Source organism: Dendrobium catenatum, unplaced genomic scaffold, assembly GCF_001605985.2.
Source record: "Dendrobium catenatum unplaced genomic scaffold, ASM160598v2 original_scaffold_208658, whole genome shotgun sequence".
Taxonomy (NCBI): Eukaryota; Viridiplantae; Streptophyta; class Magnoliopsida; order Asparagales; family Orchidaceae; genus Dendrobium; species Dendrobium catenatum.
The window spans coordinates 222,336-243,803 of record NW_021527071.1 but is presented as its reverse complement, the minus strand read 5'-3'; the positions used below and the strand labels follow the sequence as shown (position 1 = coordinate 243,803).

Genomic DNA, 21,468 nt, shown 5'->3' with positions numbered 1-21,468 from the left:
CCTAACAGTGCCAGATCAATTCCGGGTTCGACCTGAACCCGACCTGTTGACCCGAATTGACACCCCTAGTCCAATATAAGCACTGTGTCAATTTCTTCTACAGTCCCACACCCGATTTTTCTTTTTTTTTTTTTTTTTTTTTTTAAGATTTTTCCCAAGTGCTGCATGCGTGAATCCTTATCAAAAGAAAGGAAATGGGGCTCACTTCCACAACTAAATGCCAAAAATTCTCTTCCAATATAAGCATATATTCATAAAATAGCTAATTTCATTTAATACTTTAATTAATATTAATGAAAATTCACTTAAAAACCATTAACTGTTAAGCAATTATTAATCTATTTAAGAGTGTATTATAATTAGAATGTATTAACAAAACTAATATAAGTTTAAAATAAATAATGCTTTGAATTTTTATTACTTGAAATTTATGTATATTACAGCTGAACCAAACAAATTAGGGTAAATAAACAAAGGTTTTTTTTTAAGAGACTAGGCCTCATCGAGTTTGGTCATTCTCGTGAGAGAGTAATTATTACGGCCGAACACCGAACGTGTCCAGAGACCAATACCCATGCGCCACGTCACGTGGAGCTCGGTACGGAGCACTCAGTATTGCTCGGTATACGTCCGGATTTCCCTCGTGAGGACACTCTTGCGAATGTTATTGTATCTCAACCATTAAATATATGTTATGAAAATATAAGGTAAGTATATGAGGGGAGAATTTCACATTTAGCTTCTCCTAGATTATAATTCAAATTGATATATTGACTAAGAGTGAATATAAGTTGATTGCATTACCAACCTTCCATCTCTATAAGAAATAGGACAAATATAATGCATAACCTTTTAGGCTAAGAAAGAAAAGTAACTCTTGGGGAAATGAAAATTTTATAACTTTTTAAATTGGCTTTATTTTGATTAACTTGTAGCCTTTTAAGTGGTATTAACAAGGGAGTATAAGTGATTTTTATAGTTCCTTACTAGAATATTTATAGTAGTATGATAGCAAAATATAACAGAGAAAAAAGATAAATAAATTTAGTTGGATGTCACATATAATCTCTCAATAAATCAAGGCAATGGTTTTTTAGTGATGCCGCTGCGCCGCCGGGAGTATTTCAAAAATTCAGGTCGGGACGTGTCAACCCGGTAACCCGCGCGGGTCAAGTCTGGGTTGAAAAAGCCGACCCGTTTACAAAAACGGGTCAAGTTCAGGTTGACCCGTTTAAAGCCGGATCAATTCGGGTTCAACCCGACCCACTGACCCGAATAGACTACATATATATATGGTCGGGTTCGGGTTGACCTGGCTTTACAAAAACGGGTCGGGTTCAACCCAAACCCGACCCACTGACCCGAATTGACTATATATATAATGTATGGACAACCTTCTAATTCAATATGAATTTTAAGCATCTACAATCTTCTTGAATGAAATGACTTTATTTTCACATGCAAAATAAATAAAAATAAAATCATTATTTTTAAAAACATTTGTTCCATCTATATGCAAACGAATGAGCCCTAGAAATAAAAATAACCTTGCTAGATATCAACATTTTCTAGAAACTAACACAAACATCAAAGCTCACAAATTCCATGAATATAACCATTAAAATTTCAGCAGAAAGTGAGAAATAGTGAAAGTAAAATCACAATCAAACATATTAAAATTATCTTCCTATCAAGCACTTCAATCCTTCAGCCACTCTCTAACCTGGCCCATCAACAAGGAAAATTAGCAAGAGAAATGTCCTGCAAAAATTACCTAACTTGGAAGGCTAATCTGAACTTCAGACAACAAAGAAATAGTATCAACCTCTCACTATATGCAGCTAACGGTCTTCAAACCTTTCAGCAACACAGATCCTGCTTCACAATCAAAAGGAAATAAAAGAGGTAAAATTGCTTCAGAGGGGACACAAGTGATAAAATTACAACGACGAGCATTTCCCTAAGTAGAGCAATGGGAGATCACAGCAAGAACCACAGTGAGTTGATGAGGGGAGATTGTAGACTAACATAAATTGTCCCCACATTAATGGAGATCAACAAAATTCAATTTGTGGTACTCTCCTCCCTCATCCCTCCGAGAAATTATTCTGTGTAGTCACCGAACAGCGTCCAGAGGCCAATGAGAACGCCCCACGTCATTTTTTTGTTGTGTACAGCTCGATAACGTGTGACGTGATGCATTCTGATTCGCCTCTTGACCGTTCAGTGACCACACAGAATAGTTTCTCCATCCCTCCCTCCTAGGAGAGAGAAAGCTTTGTGCTATCTGTGTCAATTTAGTACTGACACAGATATCAATCCTTACTTATCAAGGTTCGTTAAATATACCACCATAAAAATAAGAGATTCAGCATACCTCCTAATTCGATGTCTTTGAAAGCATTTTATCTATACGGCCATCTGCATTATACAATTCCACAATTTTCTTTGCATATGACGGCATGTGTCTTTCAGCTCTGTCAACAAAACATTATATTGATAGTTGAGAGGCAATCTACTAAAATATCAGACACAAAATGACAGAGATTAGCTATACCACCTTTGCTTTCCCCACTGGCGGTTTACATACAGGTAGTTTCTTATTGTATGGTAATCCAAAGAATATCGACCAAATTCAAGGCCTTTGGGTCCAATCTGCAATAGCATAATCAATTTTAGATTACAATTAATCAGATATTGAAACACAATTATGAAGAAACTATGGTTCTGACCGTTGAACTTACTAAATTTAACATGAATGCAATCAAATTGCCAATGAATCGAGGAACTTGCTGAGAGGGACCTTTTCCTGAAAGGATTAAAATAGACCGTTTTAAAATAGATTGTTAGAGATCTCTTTCCAAGGCATGAGAAACTAGGCATTTCAATAAAGAAAGTCCATCCAGCAATAAGAAAAAGGTCTTGAAACATTATGAGTTTTCATTTATTATTTGACTAGCCTCCATGATTTTTGTATGCATGCAAAAGGCTTATCAAATGAGAGCAGAAATGGAGGCAACATCTGAAGTTGTTTTCTCAATATAGTAGAACGATAAATCCAAGGAGAAATAGTTAGAATTTCATATTTAGGCAATGACATGCCGAAAGGCAGGCTAGAATGGAGGCCCTGGGGGCATGGGCCCCCACTGGCCCATCAGCCTTTTTTTAAAATTTAAATATTTAATATGATAAATTACTATTAAAGGCTCTAATGCTATAATTTCAAAGAGAAAATAGTATGCATGAAGATGAATATTTTCCCATCAAGAACACTTTGCCTATTCAAGAAGATGAATGCCTTCCCATCTGGAACACTTTGTTAAGAGATTCATTAAATTGCCACCAAAATACAAGAGAATGAGAAGTCCAAAAATGTTAGATTCTGATTGGGATGAAAAATGTCAAACGTAGGTCCAATCATTCTGAGAATCATCATTTTATATTTTACTCATTTAAAATTTTAAGTAAATAATTTGATATAGGATAATCTTCTGATAGGCATTATTTAGAATGAATCAAAATTATTCAGTTTATTTTAAAATAAATATAATCTATAACTAATTAATTAATTTTTATTATATATATTTTAAGACAAATCTAATGTATTTGATAAAAATACTGTTTAAATGTTTAGACCTGTTTTTTTTTTTTTTTTTTTTCAAATATTTTTAATAATTGTTGCATCCTAGAATATTCACAACGGTAAAGAAATATAAAATTTAGCGTTTTAGCCTTATACGAAGATTCAGCACACAAACAAATAGAATAGAGGAGTGCAGCAATCATAAAAGATGCCAAAAAATTTACGTGAAAAACCCTCGAATGGGAAAATTCACAGGGTCTTGCCCAGTCGAAATGATTAAACTAGTGTTGGTGGTTGATTACAAATGATGTCATTCTCCAGAGAAGAGTGCTGGCTTAATGTAGCAAATAAATATTGTATAAAGCATATTACATAGTTGGAGAACAACATAGCAAATGTTCTTAAGAGAGTACATGCCTATTTGTTTGGTCCGTAGAGCCGTAGTCAGATGATAGTGGATGGAGAGACCATAATTAGGGGTGCAAAAGAGGTCGGAAGGACAATAGTTTGGCAGTGGTGGTCGAAGGGACAGTTATTGGTAGGCGACAGTGGTCGGAGGAAGGCCCGGTAATGGAAGCTAGATAGAGATCCAACAACGATAGTCGGGCAGAGATTCAATAGCTATGGCTTGGATTCGTCGATGATGTTGTCGGGGTAGAGCTCCAAGATTCCTCAAGCTCCAGAGCTCTTCTATTATTCCACCGAGGGGTGTCAAAATTTGACCAGACCCGAAACCCAACCCGGACCCGATAAGAAAAATTTTGGTTCGAGTCAACCCGTTTGCTATACGGGTTGGGTTCGGGTTAGAGTTTTCAGCCCGTTTGTAAAATCAAATCAGGTTCGGGTTGACCCGGCAACCCGAAGTCAACCCAATTGATTCGAGAACGTGATTGTTGTCCCGTCCGCGCCAGGCTTGAGGCCAATCATCCCGTCTGCTGTCCGCATCTAGTCTCGTCGCTTCAGCTTCAACTGTCCCGTCCTACAAGTTTCCGTAGTGCAACATCTCCTCCATCCTAGATCTGCTGCTACCATGACCTAACGGCACCCACGACAAACTCGAGTACGCGAGTAATGCGACCCGTCAAGCCATCATCGTCGGCCTCACCGTCGTCGGCCTCAAGGCATCAAGTCGTCGGCCTCACCATCGTTGGCCTCAAGGCGTCAAGCAGTCGGCCTCACCGCCTGCTCTGCCTCACCAGTGATCCAGTCACCGTCGGCCTCTTCGCCTTGCCTCACCACCTACGCCATTTAGCTAATCGGGTTCGTAGGTCGGGTCAAACCAGTAACTCGCGCGGGTCAGGTCGAGTTGAAAAACCTGACCCATTTAGCTAGTCGGGTCAAGTTCAGGTCAACCCGTTTACGCCCGGGTCAACTCAAGTTGGACTCGAACCCAACCCGTTGACCCGAAGTAATACCCCTACTTCCACCTTCCTCTCCCCTCTTCATATAAAGAATGGGGGTCTATTTATAATTTTTGGAGTGACTAAATAAATATGGAGAAGATTAAAGACAATTTTGGGGTGTTTCATCGGATAGCTCATATTGATTCCATTGATCATTGAGCGTTTATTGATGTTAGAATTGAGTGATCTTGGACTCGTTGGATTCATCTCGTCGAGTGCCTCGATTCGACTATAAGCATGTCATATTTGGATATTATTTTGTCATCAATCAATGTTTTGAAGCTTCCAACAATGTTTTGATCCTTTGATTTGAGCTCATTTGGGCTCAGTTTGGATTGAATTTGGTGTCCTCGGGTCCGCCTCCTTAAAATGATCAATTTGATTATAAGCTTGCTAAAATCAGAGTTTGGATGGTCCCAAAATTTAATTTCAAACATTTTCAATTCAGATTTGTATCGAGATTCATGCCCAATCAAAGCATTTTTTTGTGAAACATCAATAATATTTATAATGACTAATATTTTCAATAATGACGATCAGATAAAGAAAATAAAAGTGATATGCATAAAGGTGAGGCTCAGTAATATATTTTGCAATGCCATATATATAATTCTTTGAAATTAAAACTCTATTTTTTTAACCACCAATATTGGTCCCGAGATCTAATGAAAAAATAAAATTATTCATATTTTAAAATTATTATTTTGTGCCCTACAAAAAAAAAATTGGCTCTGCCCCTAGACATACCTAACTTGGCTTTATCATCTGCATTAACCGTCTCCATAACAAACGGTCTTCTGCTTCCCTGAAATGAAAATTTACATGGATTACCAGACAAGCTTTCACAACTGCAATGATTCATCATGTGAACATTCATGCAACTTTTTCCCTTACACTGCTGGTTGTATCAGTTATCTCCAAAAGATTCTCAACTAGGTTAAGCATCTCCCGTCCTCTTTCATTTCTGCATTTTTCATAATTTCAAATATGTGTAGTAGTAGAAAAGAAAGAAAATTAACAGCTTCATATATACTAACAATCAGAGTATAAAGTTCATTGAGAACGATGAATAGAAGTTTACACAAGCGGTACACTCTTTACCTGACAGTAATGTATTGTGGGTGTTCTGTCATGCTTAATCCAGAATATTTGGGCACTGCCATGTATCCCACCACCAGGTCCTAAAGTTTCAAGAGCTTTAACGCATCAAAAACCCATCAAAAAAATATAGTTGTGTCCATTACAAAACCAAATAAAAAGAATCTAAACTTTTTGAAGAAGGAAACAGTACGGAAACTTTGGTCATTTTAATTAAAAGGCTGTCTCCTCAACCATCAGTAAATTTTGAAACTTAGTAGTTCAATCAAAAGGATCATATTACTTTACGTGTAGGTAATCAAATCATAGCTATGCATCTAAATATGCTTTTGAGTTCTCTAACAAAAGAAAATTTGAAGGGAAAAACTCGGAAGAAAAGAACCTAGTCAAAGATAGGCAAACAGGTTGGATAAAATGACTGCTAGGAAACTTCTTAAGTAATCATTTTGATGCTTTAAGTAAAAATCTCGATCTCAATACTCAGATTTATTCATACAAAGAGAATGACCTTAATCATTAAGATAAGCATATGATAAAGTTTCAAGAGAAGTGCTATGGAGAGTTCTTGAAAAGAAAGGAGTTAATAATGCTTATATTCAAATCATTAAAGATATGTATGCATGAGCTATTACTTGTGTTCAAACACAAGGTGGTTTGACCAAGTATTTTCTATTTCGGTTGGATTACATCAAGGATCAGCCTTAAGTACATATATTTTTGCTTTAGTCATGGATGTTCTCACTAGACATTTGCAAGAGGATGTACCTTGGTGTATGCTTTTCGCAGATGATATTCTTCTTGTCGATAAGACTAGAGAGGGAGTTGAAGGTAAATTTGAATTATGGAGGTCAACTTTAGAGTCTAAAGGTTTTCGCTTTAGTAGATCTAAAACTGAATATATGGAGTGTAATTTTAGAAGCAATAGACCTAGTGATGGGATTGTGATTTTTGGTGATCAAGTAATTAATAAGAGTACACGTTTTAGATATCTTGGATCTATTGTTCAAAGTGATGGTGAAATTGATGGGATATTATCAGCAGAATTCAAGTTGGATGGTTGAAGTGGAGGAATGCATCGGGCTTATTGTGCGATAGAAAAGTTCCCCTCAAACTTAAGGGAAAATTCTATAAGATGGTGGTGAGACCTGTAATGTTTTATGGTACCGAATGTTGGCCATTAAAAGAGAAGCATAATACTAAGTTAAGTGTTGCAGAGATAAGGATGCTTAGGTGGATGAGTGGCTTGACCCTTAGAGATAGGATACGAAATGAGCATATATGTGAAAAGGTTGGAGTAGCTCCAGTGGAAGATAAGATTAGAGAGAGTCGCCTTAGATGGTTTGGTCACATTAAACGAAGGCCTTCCGATGACCCGGTTAGGAAAGTTGAGGTATTAGATTTGACTTATGTTAAGAAAGGTAGATGTAGACCTAAAAAGACTTGGATAGAAAATATTAGAAATGATCTTTCTTTATTAAATTTAAATGAAAATTTAACTTTTAACCAGACGCAATGGCGAAAAAAGATTCATGTAGCCAACCCCACGTAGTGGGACAAAGGCTTGATGTTGTTGTTGTTGTAGAGAATGACCTTAATCAAGTTACATAAGAATAAAATATTCGTGCCTGTAATTTGTGCGTGCAAGTACAGTCCTAATTCAATCATAACCAAGAAGCAAAAAATTGTTTCAACACTGCATTATACCAAATGAAAATTTGGTATTCCTTATGGCACTTTTACCAATGACTTTATAATCAACTGAAACAATTTCAACTTGTAAATCCAACATTTTCTATTGTAAGACAACATATTTTGGAAAGAGATTTTAAGTTTAAAATGAGATTTCCACTCTCCTCAACACAATATTGATGGGAGCCACAGATACTTCATTTCTATCAATTAAAATTGTGATAATTGAAGTAGAAGTCTACTCAGTACAGCAGGCTTACCGCCAATGCATTGGTGTAGTCAAAGCAGCTGCAAAAATTATAAACAAATAAGAGGGTTAGCCTCAGATTTCAGTCCAAGCTAGCTATATGAAATATTGACACAAATATAAAGCAGAAAATTAGAGAGCAAGACACAACCACTAGGTGACTACTGAAAATAAGAATGGAAAGACATTCCATGTCACTATCACACAAGCCTCAGGAGAAGCAACACTATAATCAATAAATAACTATTTGATCTGGTAATATTAGATAGATAAAGCTAAGTGGTTTTCACTATCGCCTCAACTGATTTCATCTTGAATTCAAGAATGCAATCATGGCAGCAGCATGCAAAGTCACATTTCATGAAATAAAGATGTTCACCCTCATGAAAGGTGAAAATGTCGTTGGGCGGCACAAACCCCACTTTCGCAAGCCTAAGGTACCAGTTTTCCCGAGGTAGATTGGATTTTTAATTTAATCAGATTTCCCTTGATGAACGACATCATGGTTTATTTAATTATGATGTTCCACTTCCTATGAGCGCAGCCCTCAGTTAATTACCCCTTCTTACGCGTAGAAGAGCACTCTCGATTAAAGATGAAAGTATATTTAGTTATGCAAGAAATGTAGAAATGTGCCAGTGTTTTAGTCTTACTTATGAGGGATGAAGATACACAAGATCAAGATCCCATTGTTCTGTCGTCCCGAGTATACCGTTGGTTTCAGTCGACCAACACTAACAAACATTGATTGTAGTGTCCAGGGAATTTGATTAACATTCATTGGTTGCCTCCTCTTAGAAATCCCGAGTAAACTAAAGTGGATAGATGTAGGTTGGTTTGGTTTAGGTTGAGATTTGCATTTCTACTTGGGAGTTGCCCGTAGTTTAGCTTTTGGTTAGGTCCCATGGCCCCATTTAGGAGTTTGCCTGTAGTTTGGATTTGGGTCGGGACTTACTACGTTCATTGAAAGTAGTCGTTGTAGTAAGTTTTACGGCCTCAATTAAAGGTTGCACATGTGTGAGTTAAAAGCGGGTCTTACTACTTCACTTTAGAAGTATCCCAATTAGCATGTCATATGGCCTCTATTAAAGGTGGCCCGGGTTATCAGGGATGCATTATTTATTTAGGGAAAGGTTTCCCTAACATCCTAATTGAGATGGGACTTACAGCTCCTATTAAAAAGTAGCCTAGAGGTTAATTGTTGGTAGATTGGTACTGTAGGTACACTAGTTTGCAGTTGTGTACAAGTCTGACACTAGACTTTAGCTATTAGTCGTTTACTAGTCTGCTTGTTCACTAGTTTGACACTTACTAGCCTGCAATCGTTGTTGTTTTGACATTTACTACCCAACAGTTATTTTCTACTCTAGCATTCAGTAGTGTACTTGTGGTTTTATGCTCGTAATGGTGCTTGTAGTTTTCTTTTACCCAAGTAGCTTGTCGTTCTACTTTAGCCATGTTGTTTGTTCAGCACCTACTTTTCTTTACTAGCACTAGTTTTTTTTTACTATGTTGTACTAATACTCTATTTTTTTACTTGCAAGTATGTGGTACCTGCAACAGTTGTAGGAGCTAGAGAGCTTTGAGAGTTTGAGTTTGTGAGTTGTTGTTTACTAGGAGTGTAGTTTTGGGATTTTGGAGCCTTTCTTTCTGTTTTATGTTTTGGTTACTTTTTTTAGGAGTTTGGGTTTTAGTATGAGCCGTATGGTGTTTGATTTAGTGTGAACATTGTTCTACTTTTATTTAATGCATTTATTTAATTTTGAATTAATTGCATTAATATTTAATTTTAATTAAAAGCATTTAAACTAATTGTTCAGCTATTTAATTGATTTTAAATGTATTTTAAAATTATTTAGTTATTTTAACTGTATTATTATTTAAATTTAATTACTCGATAAATTTGATTAATATAAAGGATTTAAATTAATGAATTAAAAGATATTCTCTTGATTATTTCAATTAAAGTTTTAATTAAAATTTTTTAATAAATGTTCTGATTTTTATTAATTATTTAAATTAGAGTTAAATTAATTAATTAATCATTCAAATAATTAACTTATATTCAAAATTAAATATATGAATTTTAAAGGTTCAAATTTATTTAATATGATTTAAGTTTAGATTTTAATTAGCTAATTAGTTAACAATTTTATTTCAATTAGAATTTCTCATTTAATTACAATTAAGTAATTAATTATTATTTTAAAGTTAAATTAATCAATTATATCTTTTTCCAATTTTTTTCCAAAAATCCGCACTAAGTCTAATATTTTCGGGGAAATTTCGGCAACCTCCTGACGTCCCTCCCCACGAGGGGAGGTTAGGGAGGGCACTTGCCCTTTCTAGCCCGCTTGGATCAAATTGACGACGAGGGTTTTGGGGGAGCGAATTGACCCCGAATTTAGTCTTTAACTCCAATTTTAGCGACTATGGTACCTATTTAAAACTCGACAACCTTCTGGCGCCCCTCCCCGCGAGGGGAGGTTAGGGAGGGTACTCGCCATTTTAATCCGCTCGACCGGATCAAATCAACGTCCAAGGGCTTCGAGGGGCATATCACTCTTGAATGCATCTTCAACCTTCCGATTTGGTAATTACGCCATATGCTTTTCTTTTATATCATAACAACAATAATTATTATAATAATTATTAGTTATTATTAATAATTTACAACTATTATTATTAATAATATTTTATTAATAATACAATAAATTCCTTCAATTGTAATTATTATTATTATTAATATTCTATTAATAATAATAACACAATATAATATACCCTTTCTTCCTTGCTCCCAGTTTCAAATCAAGAAGCATTAGGCTTAAGTGTGTGGAACAAACCAAAGCTTAAGTTGTATGTTTGCCTTGCGGGTGTAGACGAAGGCAGCTCGACTGTGGAGGTCGGTTGCAAAGAGCAGGGTTGAATGGCCTGGTGTCAAGATCGAACGCAAGAGAGAGTTACAAGATCGTGAGGTCCCATCCTTGCACAGGAGGACAGACGCAGGTGCAAGAGGGGTCAAATTCACAGCTCGTGGTTTCACGAGGGTACCGCAATCGAACAGAGGCGGGTCGGGAGGTGAACGAATGGTTGTTCGCATGAGACCGAGTCGAAGGGAGGCGGGCTCGGAAAGGCTTAGGAGGTTCGGACTAAGGCGAAGGCAATGGGGTGTTGTTTGGTCGGGAGATGCTGCATCTGGAGGTTGGGAGTGGCAGTATGTGCCGGCCGCTTGCAGGTGAGGCGGACGGACGACGGGTTTCACCGGGCGTGGGTCTGAAACCAAATAGGAGAGACCCGTAGGAGGGTTGTGTAAGAAATAGAGGCGGTTAACTGCAACACATCGAAGAGGGCTCGAAAACGAACGGGGCTTTCGGCTCAAGTTCATCAGTAAGCGTAATCTCTTGTTTTCGTTTCTATTTCTCTTTGTAGGGATCGCATAGCAGTTATTTCCATTGCATTGTGTGTATGATATGGGAACGTGAGAACATGGTTTCAGTTATTCTTTCCTATGTCTCCTCCCATTACTTTATTTTAACACTATAACTGTCTTTGAATAACGAATATAGTTCCCTCCATTATTCCCATTGGTAAATATGATTTGGCAGACATTATTATTTTAGCAATGCCAGTTAACTACACTTCAGAAATTTCCACTGCAATTGTTGCTGCCTCGTACAGGTTCTCAATGTCCCATTTTATTCCCTTAGGAGCACTTGCATTCCATCTCATATAATCATGTTCAATGTGGAATTCTATTTGTTAGCAGTCAATTTCTCCTCTAGTCCATCTCAATCTTGAGATCAAAAGATCCCATCAAATCCTAACTACAGCTATGCAACAACCTCTGCCCTTGTGATAGTGATCCTATACTTATCTTTGTATTAATATTGACGACAATTTCATCTTAATGGTCCATTGAAATGAATTACATCGTTGCTTCTTCCTCTTGAGTTTTATTTTCTCTATTTTTATTGCTATCGAACAATATAATAATATCATAGTAAGCATGCAATTTCTGACATCACAAATATTATCAATCTATAGCTAACCATTGGCAACCACATGGTGCTCTCAATTTTTATTTCAACAAAAGTGATGTAAAACGAACATGCGAAGATGAATTACTTAATGAATTTGCACGCTTAATTTTTTTAGAGCACAATAATTATATCCTTAGAGTGATTTTGAAAGACAAAATAAAACACAAGGGTGGTAAGACAAGCTTAGGCTAAATCACATGCATAGAAGTTAAGATCATAACACAGTCAATTTAATTGAATGTTGCATACATGATTGATTTTGAACAATAAATCTCAATGCTAACAAAAGATTAGTCTCTACAAGAAGATACCTCAATCAACTCTTCCAATTTCTAGGCGTTAGCAGATGACTAACACGATCTCGATGAATCAATTAATTCCACAATTGAAAGTAACAAGGAAAATAAAAGAGTGAGGGAAAGAGTTCACCAAATCCTGGTTTGGGGCATTAGGGGCAACAACTAGAAGGTCTTTCCGGTTAAGATAGTCGCCTCCTTTGGCTGAATTTCATCTGGACAGCAACCTAGATCCTGTTCGGAGATTTAGGACAGCAGCTGGAGGACTTGGGAACAGCAGAACTGCTGTTTCTGTTGCTGTAGTTCTTCTGGACAAAGCAGCTTCCTATGTTCTGAGTCTCATGGCAGCACTTAGAACCTGTCCAGAATTCTAGACAGCAAGTTGGAGAGGAGAAATTCAGGATTTGCCGCCATCTGGATGCACAAAAACTGGGGGAATGTGGTGGGGAGTTTTATGGATAGCTGTGGGAATAATATTAGAATTTAATTACTTGCTTAGGTGGCACGTGTAATTAAATTCCCAATTCAAATAGGAGAGAGCGAGTGAGGAGAGAGAGGGGGCAGCTAGATCTAGGTTAGGATTAGGAAGAATTATTAGAAATATAAAATTAATTTCAGATTAAGTGAAAATGGAGGGAAAGAATTTGAATTTGATTTCAAATTAAAATTGAGTTGGGGCTTAAGAGGGAAATCCAAGGTGGAGCCCTATCAAGGGGCCGGTGGCATTAAGAGAGGGAGGAGGATTTTGTGGAGGGATTTAAGAGCTTCCAAATTGAGTTTCCTAAGGAAGAGTAAGCATAAATCAAATCCAATTTAAAAATAAATTGAATGAGATTTAAAACTTTCCAAATATAGCTTTGTCAAATTAGGAAAGATTTTGAAATTCAAAATTTGAATTTCAAATTGAGGGGTTATCTTCCTAAATCAATGGGGCTATTTTGATAAGTGGTAATGATGACATTAATCATCATTAAGGGTGTCACGACCCGGGCCTGGTGAGCTCATGTAGACGAGGCGGGAATGGAATCAGATGTTCATAACATAAACCTTTCTTAAAACATGCATTGAATTAATCTAAAATACTCCACAAGAAACTAAAAGCGCCTCTAAAATTTTTCAAATATATAATAAATACTGCATATTATTTCATATCACTTCAAGAGAGGATTCACATGTACAGAGGTGGTTACATTATCAAGCATGTCAAACATCTCAAAAAGGTGTAAACTACAACTAAGAAAATATAAGAACTTGTCAGTCGGTCCTCTACGACTGTAGGTGAACCAAGGGTGGTCAGCCATTTTTTGCAGCTGGTTCTCCTGAAAAGTATCCCAACACTAGGGAATGAGCTAACACAAACTCTAACCCTAACATTTTCACATGTCTTTTAAAATGAAAATTTATATATATGCTAGAAGTGAAATGCCTTGATTATTTTGCTACACATGATAATTCTTATGTATAAGCTAAATGTGATATGATAGTTCATATGTCTTATGTATGTCAGATGCCTCAGGTATGTCATATGCCTTATGTATGTCATGCGTCTTATGTATGTCAGATGCCTGATGTATGTCATATGCCTGATGTATGTCATGTGTCTTATGTATCTCATAACTTATGTATGTCATATGTTTACTTATGTTTTATCTTATACAACTGTACCGGAGTATCAGGAGTGTACTAATCAGATACATAAATATCTTTTTGGCCATTCATTTCCTTTCCTCTTTTGCCCCAAAGGGTCATTTTATTTCGTATTGCTCATAAGAGCCATATTTGTGCTTTCACACCATATTTGGTACTCCGCCTTCAACATGCACAATCATTTACATAATCTTTCCATAGAAACATAGGTATGAAATGTAACATTTTTATAATAACCATATGCCTTAATCATAAAGTAAGTACATTAAATAACTTCTATGAAATGCTTAAAATTTTAAACATCAACGATGCATTGATTCATAAAAATATTTCTACATTTCTATCAAATAATAAAGACATTTCATATGCATTTTCTATGTATCATATGCATTTGCTATGTATCAAATCAACTAAAGATATGCATTTGCTATGTATCAAATCAACTAAAGAATAAAACATAAAAGAACAATAAAAATATAAAGGAACATGAATATTTAGAGTAAGAGATTTCAACCTCAATTGTTCTTTAAAAGTCTTCACTTCAACAACCTCTCCTTAATTCTTATTTTCAAAACTTAAGAGAAACATTACAACATAAGCCTCTTATGTCAATTAAATTCACTATATCTCATTAACCCTTCTCAAGTCATAGCTAATCACTTCCCTTAAGCTCACTAATACACATTCACCTACCCATATCCTAAAACATTTAGTTAACCATATAAGCATGTTTATCACATATAACATATATCTTAAATAAATCATAAATCAATCCTAATAGATAATTACTTTATTATGAACTTATATTATCACATTCCTTCCTTTAAATACATAGAATTTAAATGAAATTTTCGGATTAATACATTAAAAAAATTAGGAAAAAAATATTTTTTTCTCAAAAAGTTCAATTTCTCTTAATTAGATATCTCCCATAACCTTTAGGAACCAGTTTAGTTAACATACAAGCTTAGAAATGCAAAATTAGGAAAAACCTTAATTTAAAACTCCAAAATTTCTTAAGAAAAACTTTAAATTTCATGGTTATTATGTTTCTATATCCTTCCTAACATTATTCTTAAACAAAATCTCATGTTTAAAAGAAACCCTAATTTTGGAACCTAAGTTTTTCTTAAGAAAAAATCATATTTATGACTTAGAAACATAGGCATAATCAAGCCCTAACATTTTTCTAAGGAAAAATCCAACAAAATCAAAACCCTAAAAATTTCTCCAAGAAAAATCTCAAAAAATAGAGAAGTTTCTTGCATGAAAAACTTACATTTCTTCTTCTCTAAGCCTTCCCTTTGATTTTCTTCCAAAAGCACGCCGAAAAATAGCGTCGCCGGATTCCGCGCGTCCCCCGACGGTCTCCCCCCCTCTCCCGTCCGCTCCTCTCTTTCGGCCGAAGGAAAGAACAAGGGACCAACCGATTATTTCGGTCCCTTAGTGTTTTAAGATGAGTATTAGGTAAAATGACGCATGTGCCCCTCTCCCATTAATTTCTCTATAATGAGGGGTAAAAATGGAAGAAAAGGTAAAAATACTTAAATTATCTTCGGCAATTTTTAATTCCCAAACCGTGCGAAATTTGGTATATGTTCTTTATACCATTTTGATCGAAATTTCACGTAGAATTTAATAAAATTTATTTTGTGGAATTCCGACGACTTTGAAATTTTGCTTAAATTCATCGTGGTGCATCAAAATGCGTGCGACGCATTCGAACGACAGTTTTCGGGTTTTATAAAGGGTGAGGTGGCCAATGAGGGGTCGACGACATCGTGGAGGGAGGAAGAGGAATTGTGGGGAGGGATTTAAGGTTTCCAAAATAACTCATGGGAATAAGGAAAGGTATTAAGAAATCCAATCTAATTTGAATTTTAAATAGGATTCATTTTATGCACTTTCCTAATTAGGATTTGCAAATAAGGAAAATATTTGAAATTTGAATTTCAAATTTCAAATAAAATCAATTTCGTTCATTTCCTCTAGGAGTTAATTTAGGAAGGGAATTATGATAATTGAAATCATCATAATGGAATGGGAGCAAGAGGGGAGGCCGCGGCAAAAGGGAAGGGGTGGCTAGGTGTTGGGTTGGATGAGGCTAGGTTGGCGGGTGGGCTTGAGATGGTGGAGTTGTGGGGTGATTTGGGTGGGGAAGATGGCTGGCAGTGAAAGCCAGGAGGAGTTGACGGGTGGGGTGGAGATAAGGAGGAGAAGAAGAAAATAAATTAAAACCATGAGTCGCAGACTCTTCCAACGAATGGTGGGTATTGCGCTTGCTCACCTCGAGCTCTCTCTCCCTTCTCTCTCGTGCTCACATAAGAAGACGAAGAAAACACATGAAATTTTCATTATCAAATCATCATCCCAAATTACAAGTGAGCTAGCCTATAAATAGGCCTCATGAAAAGAAAATAAACAAATACTAAAACGCCCTTCGGGCTACAACACCACATGACCACCCCTAGGGGTAAAATGGGGAAAAAAACTAGTACATAAGACACATCAAAAATAAAATAAACTCCAGATCGTAGCCGTTGATCTTTCGATGTCCTCATAAAAAAGATTCCCTCAAAAAGTAAAAACAAGCTAGTGAAATAAACTGATTTTAACCAATCTGATAAAAATATAATAGATGGTAGCAGTTACAAAGGTGCAAGCATGAGACTCCTGCCACTACGATGTCTGGAAAGGGGTTAATATATGCAGCCTTACCCCTTCTATGCAAAATGAATGTTTTCTTGATTCAAACTCATGAACCAGGAATCGCAATGAATGCGATCTATCTATTGCTATGGTCATGCCCTCTATTGACTGCCACCAGCTATAACTAGACCATAATTTCAAATTTCGGAAATTCTTTAAGATATATCATAATTCAAATGTATTGTAAATTCAAGTACCTGTAACAAGATGGAGCAATGACATCAACAAGTTCATTTGCTGGTAGGCAAAAGTAAGGAACCTGCTTTCTTAAAGAGTTTGCATTAGTTGGGTCTTAGAAAAGTTTGATATAATAAAGTACAGATTTAAAAAATAGGAGTAGGAAATTAAACCTCTTCAATATGGCCATCCAAATGCTTCAAGTGAACCTGTCAGCGCCACAACTGTCACGTATAGACTTCTAAGTAATAACAAGTTTCTTTGAGAAACTTTCTACTCAAGCTACAGCTACAGAAACTTTTTGAACTAACATTCAATGGTCACGTGTTGAGAAAGGGGCACTCACCAAAAGAAATGAAGGAACAGGATTTTAATGAGAGGGCAATTAAGGAGATGATTAGAAATTTAAGCCAAGATATTTAGAGCCATCCAAGTTTCATTAAAATCTGAATCAATGGCATGGGAGCAACCAAAGTAATATCCTATTTATTAAGCCTTGAGACAAGTTAGAGATAGAAGTTAGGGGGTTTTTTCTTCCCTTCAAATCTTGTAAGGAAATGGAACTGAAGATTAATCCAACTAGGAAGAGGGTCCTCGCCTCCTTGGTTTGAGTTTAATCAATGAGGATGGTTGATGTAGAATTCAGGCAGTCAAGTATATGAAAGCCAAACATAGGGCAACAAGCATTGAAAGTGCTAATGCATAATAAAAAAAAAGATGAGCAACAACAAATACGTGAGTACTTGTAGAATGAAACCAGAGCAGCCAAGGATCGAACAAAGAATGGCATAATGTAGAAAATGAAAGAGAATAATGAACTATGAGGTGCAGAGATATGACCTTTCATCCATTTATAAAGACAAAGCAACATAAAATTTACCAACCTTATAGTCTTGCATGAACTCATAATGCATAACCGTTTCTGGATCACTGCTTGCGGCCTTCAAGAACTTATCTAAACCTGAGCGAGTTCCATTGTCCACTACAAGTTGAATATAGATCAAATTGCTGATTATTATTTGTTTGTGCCATGCAACATGAGATGTGAAGCTTAAAATACAAGTTCACCACAAAATAAGAATTCTAATCAAATTATCAAATAATAATAATAATAATAATAATAACCATAACAATAATAATAATCATTTACCACAATTTGTGCCAAGTACATAAAGCTTTTCCAAACCAAGATATTTCTCCACAGATCTTAGTGCTGCAGGTAAGAAATCACTCTGCATATCAATAGTGGCAAGTTATAACAATGAAAGAAGTTTCCTATTGAACAAAAATAAGAAACAAGAATGTACCTTGCACTTGGCAACCAACACCACAAAAAAGAAGGCGCTTCACTCCGGCAGCCTGTTAACGAGCACCAAAAAATGTTGTATAAAAAAAGCAACAAAACATTTGCATAATAACAATAAAGCATGAGATATGCAATGCATGAACAAGAGAGAGATTCTAAACTTCTCATATGTTAGGTGACCGTGGAGCAAATGAATAATATTATTAGCTCCAAAGTCAAAGGAAATTTTGCATTTCATTAATTTAAAATATGATGTACAAAAATTATAATGATTTTCAGTTTGACACTCCCAGCAAACAAACACTTTCATTTGTACTAGAAGAGCAAGACACAGGAGAAGCAAGAATGTTACAACAACAACATCAAGCCTTTTATCCCACAACATGGGGAATGAGATTGCAGCCGTAATGTCACCTAACAACTACCGTGACTGCCTTTCTTGGCAGGCAGGAAGGTTTTACGCACCCCGATGCAGCCCCCTACACGGGGACAACGCTGGGTACTGCCAAAAATTTCAACATAACTATGGACTTGAAAAATTTTAAAGAAATCAAAATTCACCTAAAGTTTTAAGTCTACAAAAAAAATAAAATACATGACACCCTAGGTTCCAACACTGAAAGCAAATATGAAAGAAAATACATACTATAACATAATACAACTTATACTGAATTTGTAGAGGAATTAGTTGTTCACCAACGATAGGAACCAAACCTCTTTCTCCTAACTCTTGACACACACAACTAAATTCCCCAATAACACTTCTTGTAGAAATGAAGTGTGGAAGAAATAAACTGAGCCACTCTCCTATTTATAATACAAAATTCAAATTATTTGCGGGCCCCGTCAGCCTAGGATCCATTCGCTAAAAAATATGAAGGTATACCTACAGGCCATGCCAGCCTAGGATCCCCTTGCTAAAAGACATGGAAGGTACGCCTGCAGCCCCCATCAGCTTAGAATCCTAAGATGTCATTTTTGAGGCTCCAGCTTTGGATTCCTCGAGTATTTACCAACATGTGAAATATGAGCGTGAATACACTCAAATACGGGCAATAATTATCTTTAAAAAAAGAAGGGACAAAGTAAAAAAGTTATTTACCTTTCCTACGAAGGGTACTTACATTAATTGTAAACATATAAGAACCCCTGCATATCACCGGTAATTTTCTAGTTAAACACTTCATAAAAAAATAAGAACCATCCATCACATTGCAAGTCACGGGTGCACAAGTGCTTTAGGTAGCATCCCTGCAACCTATTAAAGTTAGGAGGCTCGTACGTGCCCTATAAATGGCTTGTACGTCTCGTGAACATTTATCTTTAAAAAGAAAAAAAATAGCGCACTGTTATGTGTCATGGGTTATACGACCACTAATCAAAATATGCACATCATGTCAAATCACTGAAAGAGAGTGTCGTCTAAGAGTTCCTATTATATGATGCGCGCATACCAAAGATATATAAATGCATGATGCAAATACATTATGTGGCACACATGCATACTTCCAATCATATAAGCACGCTAACAAACCTGCACACGTACCATTGATCATGCAAACTACTTCCTACATATGCTAATGATCATGTCATTATGCAAATGCATCAAAATTCAAATAGGTGTGTCATACAAACGCACGATCTAAAATGTGCGATTGCACTGCACGAATGCACTATATAAATGCAAATATTACGCACATGTTTAACATGCAAATGCATAACCAAAAACATAAATGTGCATACAAACATATAAATGCATCTGTAAACAAATATGCAAACATGTATGCAAATATACTATGCACCATTTATGCATATCTGTCATATCAATTCTCCATATACATTGTGTTAATCATGCAAATATATTACGTCAATCATATAACAGTCATATAAGTGCATAGTGAAAATCACATATATGCATCACTCACATTATGTAAATGCATTGTTCAAATCAAAAAGTATACAAACACACAGATATGTCATACACATTAAATGTGTCATATGCAAAATGCACTGAAATAAATGTGTCATATGCAAAATGCACTGAAAAGCATGTGCTACTGCATGGGCCCAGGCGAGCGTATTATCAATACACACGTGACATCTAGGGATGTTGCGCGAGTCAATAAGTGAATTCAAGTTCAAGCTCGATACTTCTATGTGAGTAGATAGGAGTCGACACAACTCCAACTATCAAACAAATATACAGTCATAGCGTCGATTAAGATATTTATTAAATACGTTTATATTAGGCCTTCAAGGCCTATAATCTATGTTGCACCGATACACCTATTTATGAAGGCGTGTTGTATCTGATACACTGATACACAGATACGCCTCTGATACACCACTGATACGTGTCGGATACGCGAAAATCGTATCCAATTAAAATACTATTTAATTTCAAAAGGACAAGTGTATCTGATACGCGTGTCCGTTGAAAAACAAAAAGAAATCCGAAAAAAAAAATGTGTCGTATTTACTTTCCCAACTGCGAGCAAGGTTCTCTCATTTCCGAGATGGATTTGAGTCTCTTGATGCTATGAGAATATTAGTAATTACTAATTTTTCACTTGATGAGCCTGAATTAGAAGCTATGATATTTATTGAAGATGATATAGAAGTTCAAAGACAAACCACTGAAGAAGCTAATCATGTCATTCCTTCTATTGAATAGTTGAAACTTCATGTGCTAGACAATTTATGTTTTTGCTTTTATTGTTGTACTAGACATTTAATGCTTACTTATATTTGGATATTATAAGCCACAAGGCTACAAATAATGTTGTTATCATTTTTTTTTTAATTTCAAATATTATTCTTTGATTGCTTTCTTAATTTTTTATGCATGATTTATAAATTATTATACCGTGTCCCGTATCATGTCGTATCCATATCGGTGCAACATAGCCTATAATCAAGAAAATTTACTAATAAATGCATAAAATCCATGAAACTCGATCCTTTGTTGCCAATAGACAGAGTCGACAAGGTTAAATCAACAAAATAAAATGACTTAATATACCCCGATGATGGTCGTGTTGAATGTAAATCTCAGCCAGAGAGGTTAATTCCAAATATTTTCAAATGCCTCCTCAAATTCTCAAATATTCCAAAACTGAACTTCCAAAATTCCAAATATATTTAAGATATGAAATAAACCATCAAACACGTAGTGCAAAATCCATCCATCCTCCGCAACAATTTACCGAGGTGAAAAAATTGAAAAATTACTTCACCTCATAAAGAGATAATGTCTGAGCTAGAAGATTATTA

The 21,468-nt window shown here is 35.8% G+C and overlaps 1 protein-coding gene across 1 annotated transcript; it reads right to left on the bottom strand.

Annotated features, from left to right (window-relative positions):
- Positions 1 to 1,552: 1,552 nt before the first annotated feature.
- On the bottom strand, positions 1,553 to 19,744 carry LOC110109953 (7-hydroxymethyl chlorophyll a reductase, chloroplastic). The gene is made up of 14 exons (XM_020841186.2): positions 19,730 to 19,744; positions 18,197 to 18,248; positions 18,040 to 18,102; positions 17,774 to 17,871; positions 17,063 to 17,098; positions 16,910 to 16,971; positions 8,034 to 8,061; positions 6,088 to 6,167; positions 5,881 to 5,950; positions 5,734 to 5,791; positions 2,745 to 2,809; positions 2,561 to 2,655; positions 2,378 to 2,477; positions 1,553 to 1,875 (listed from the first exon to the last, which is right to left on the bottom strand). The coding sequence occupies exons 1-13, from the start codon at positions 19,742 to 19,744 to the stop codon at positions 2,381 to 2,383; spliced, it is 819 nt and encodes a 272-aa protein (XP_020696845.1). The 3' UTR covers positions 1,553 to 1,875; positions 2,378 to 2,380.
- Positions 19,745 to 21,468: the final 1,724 nt, after the last annotated feature.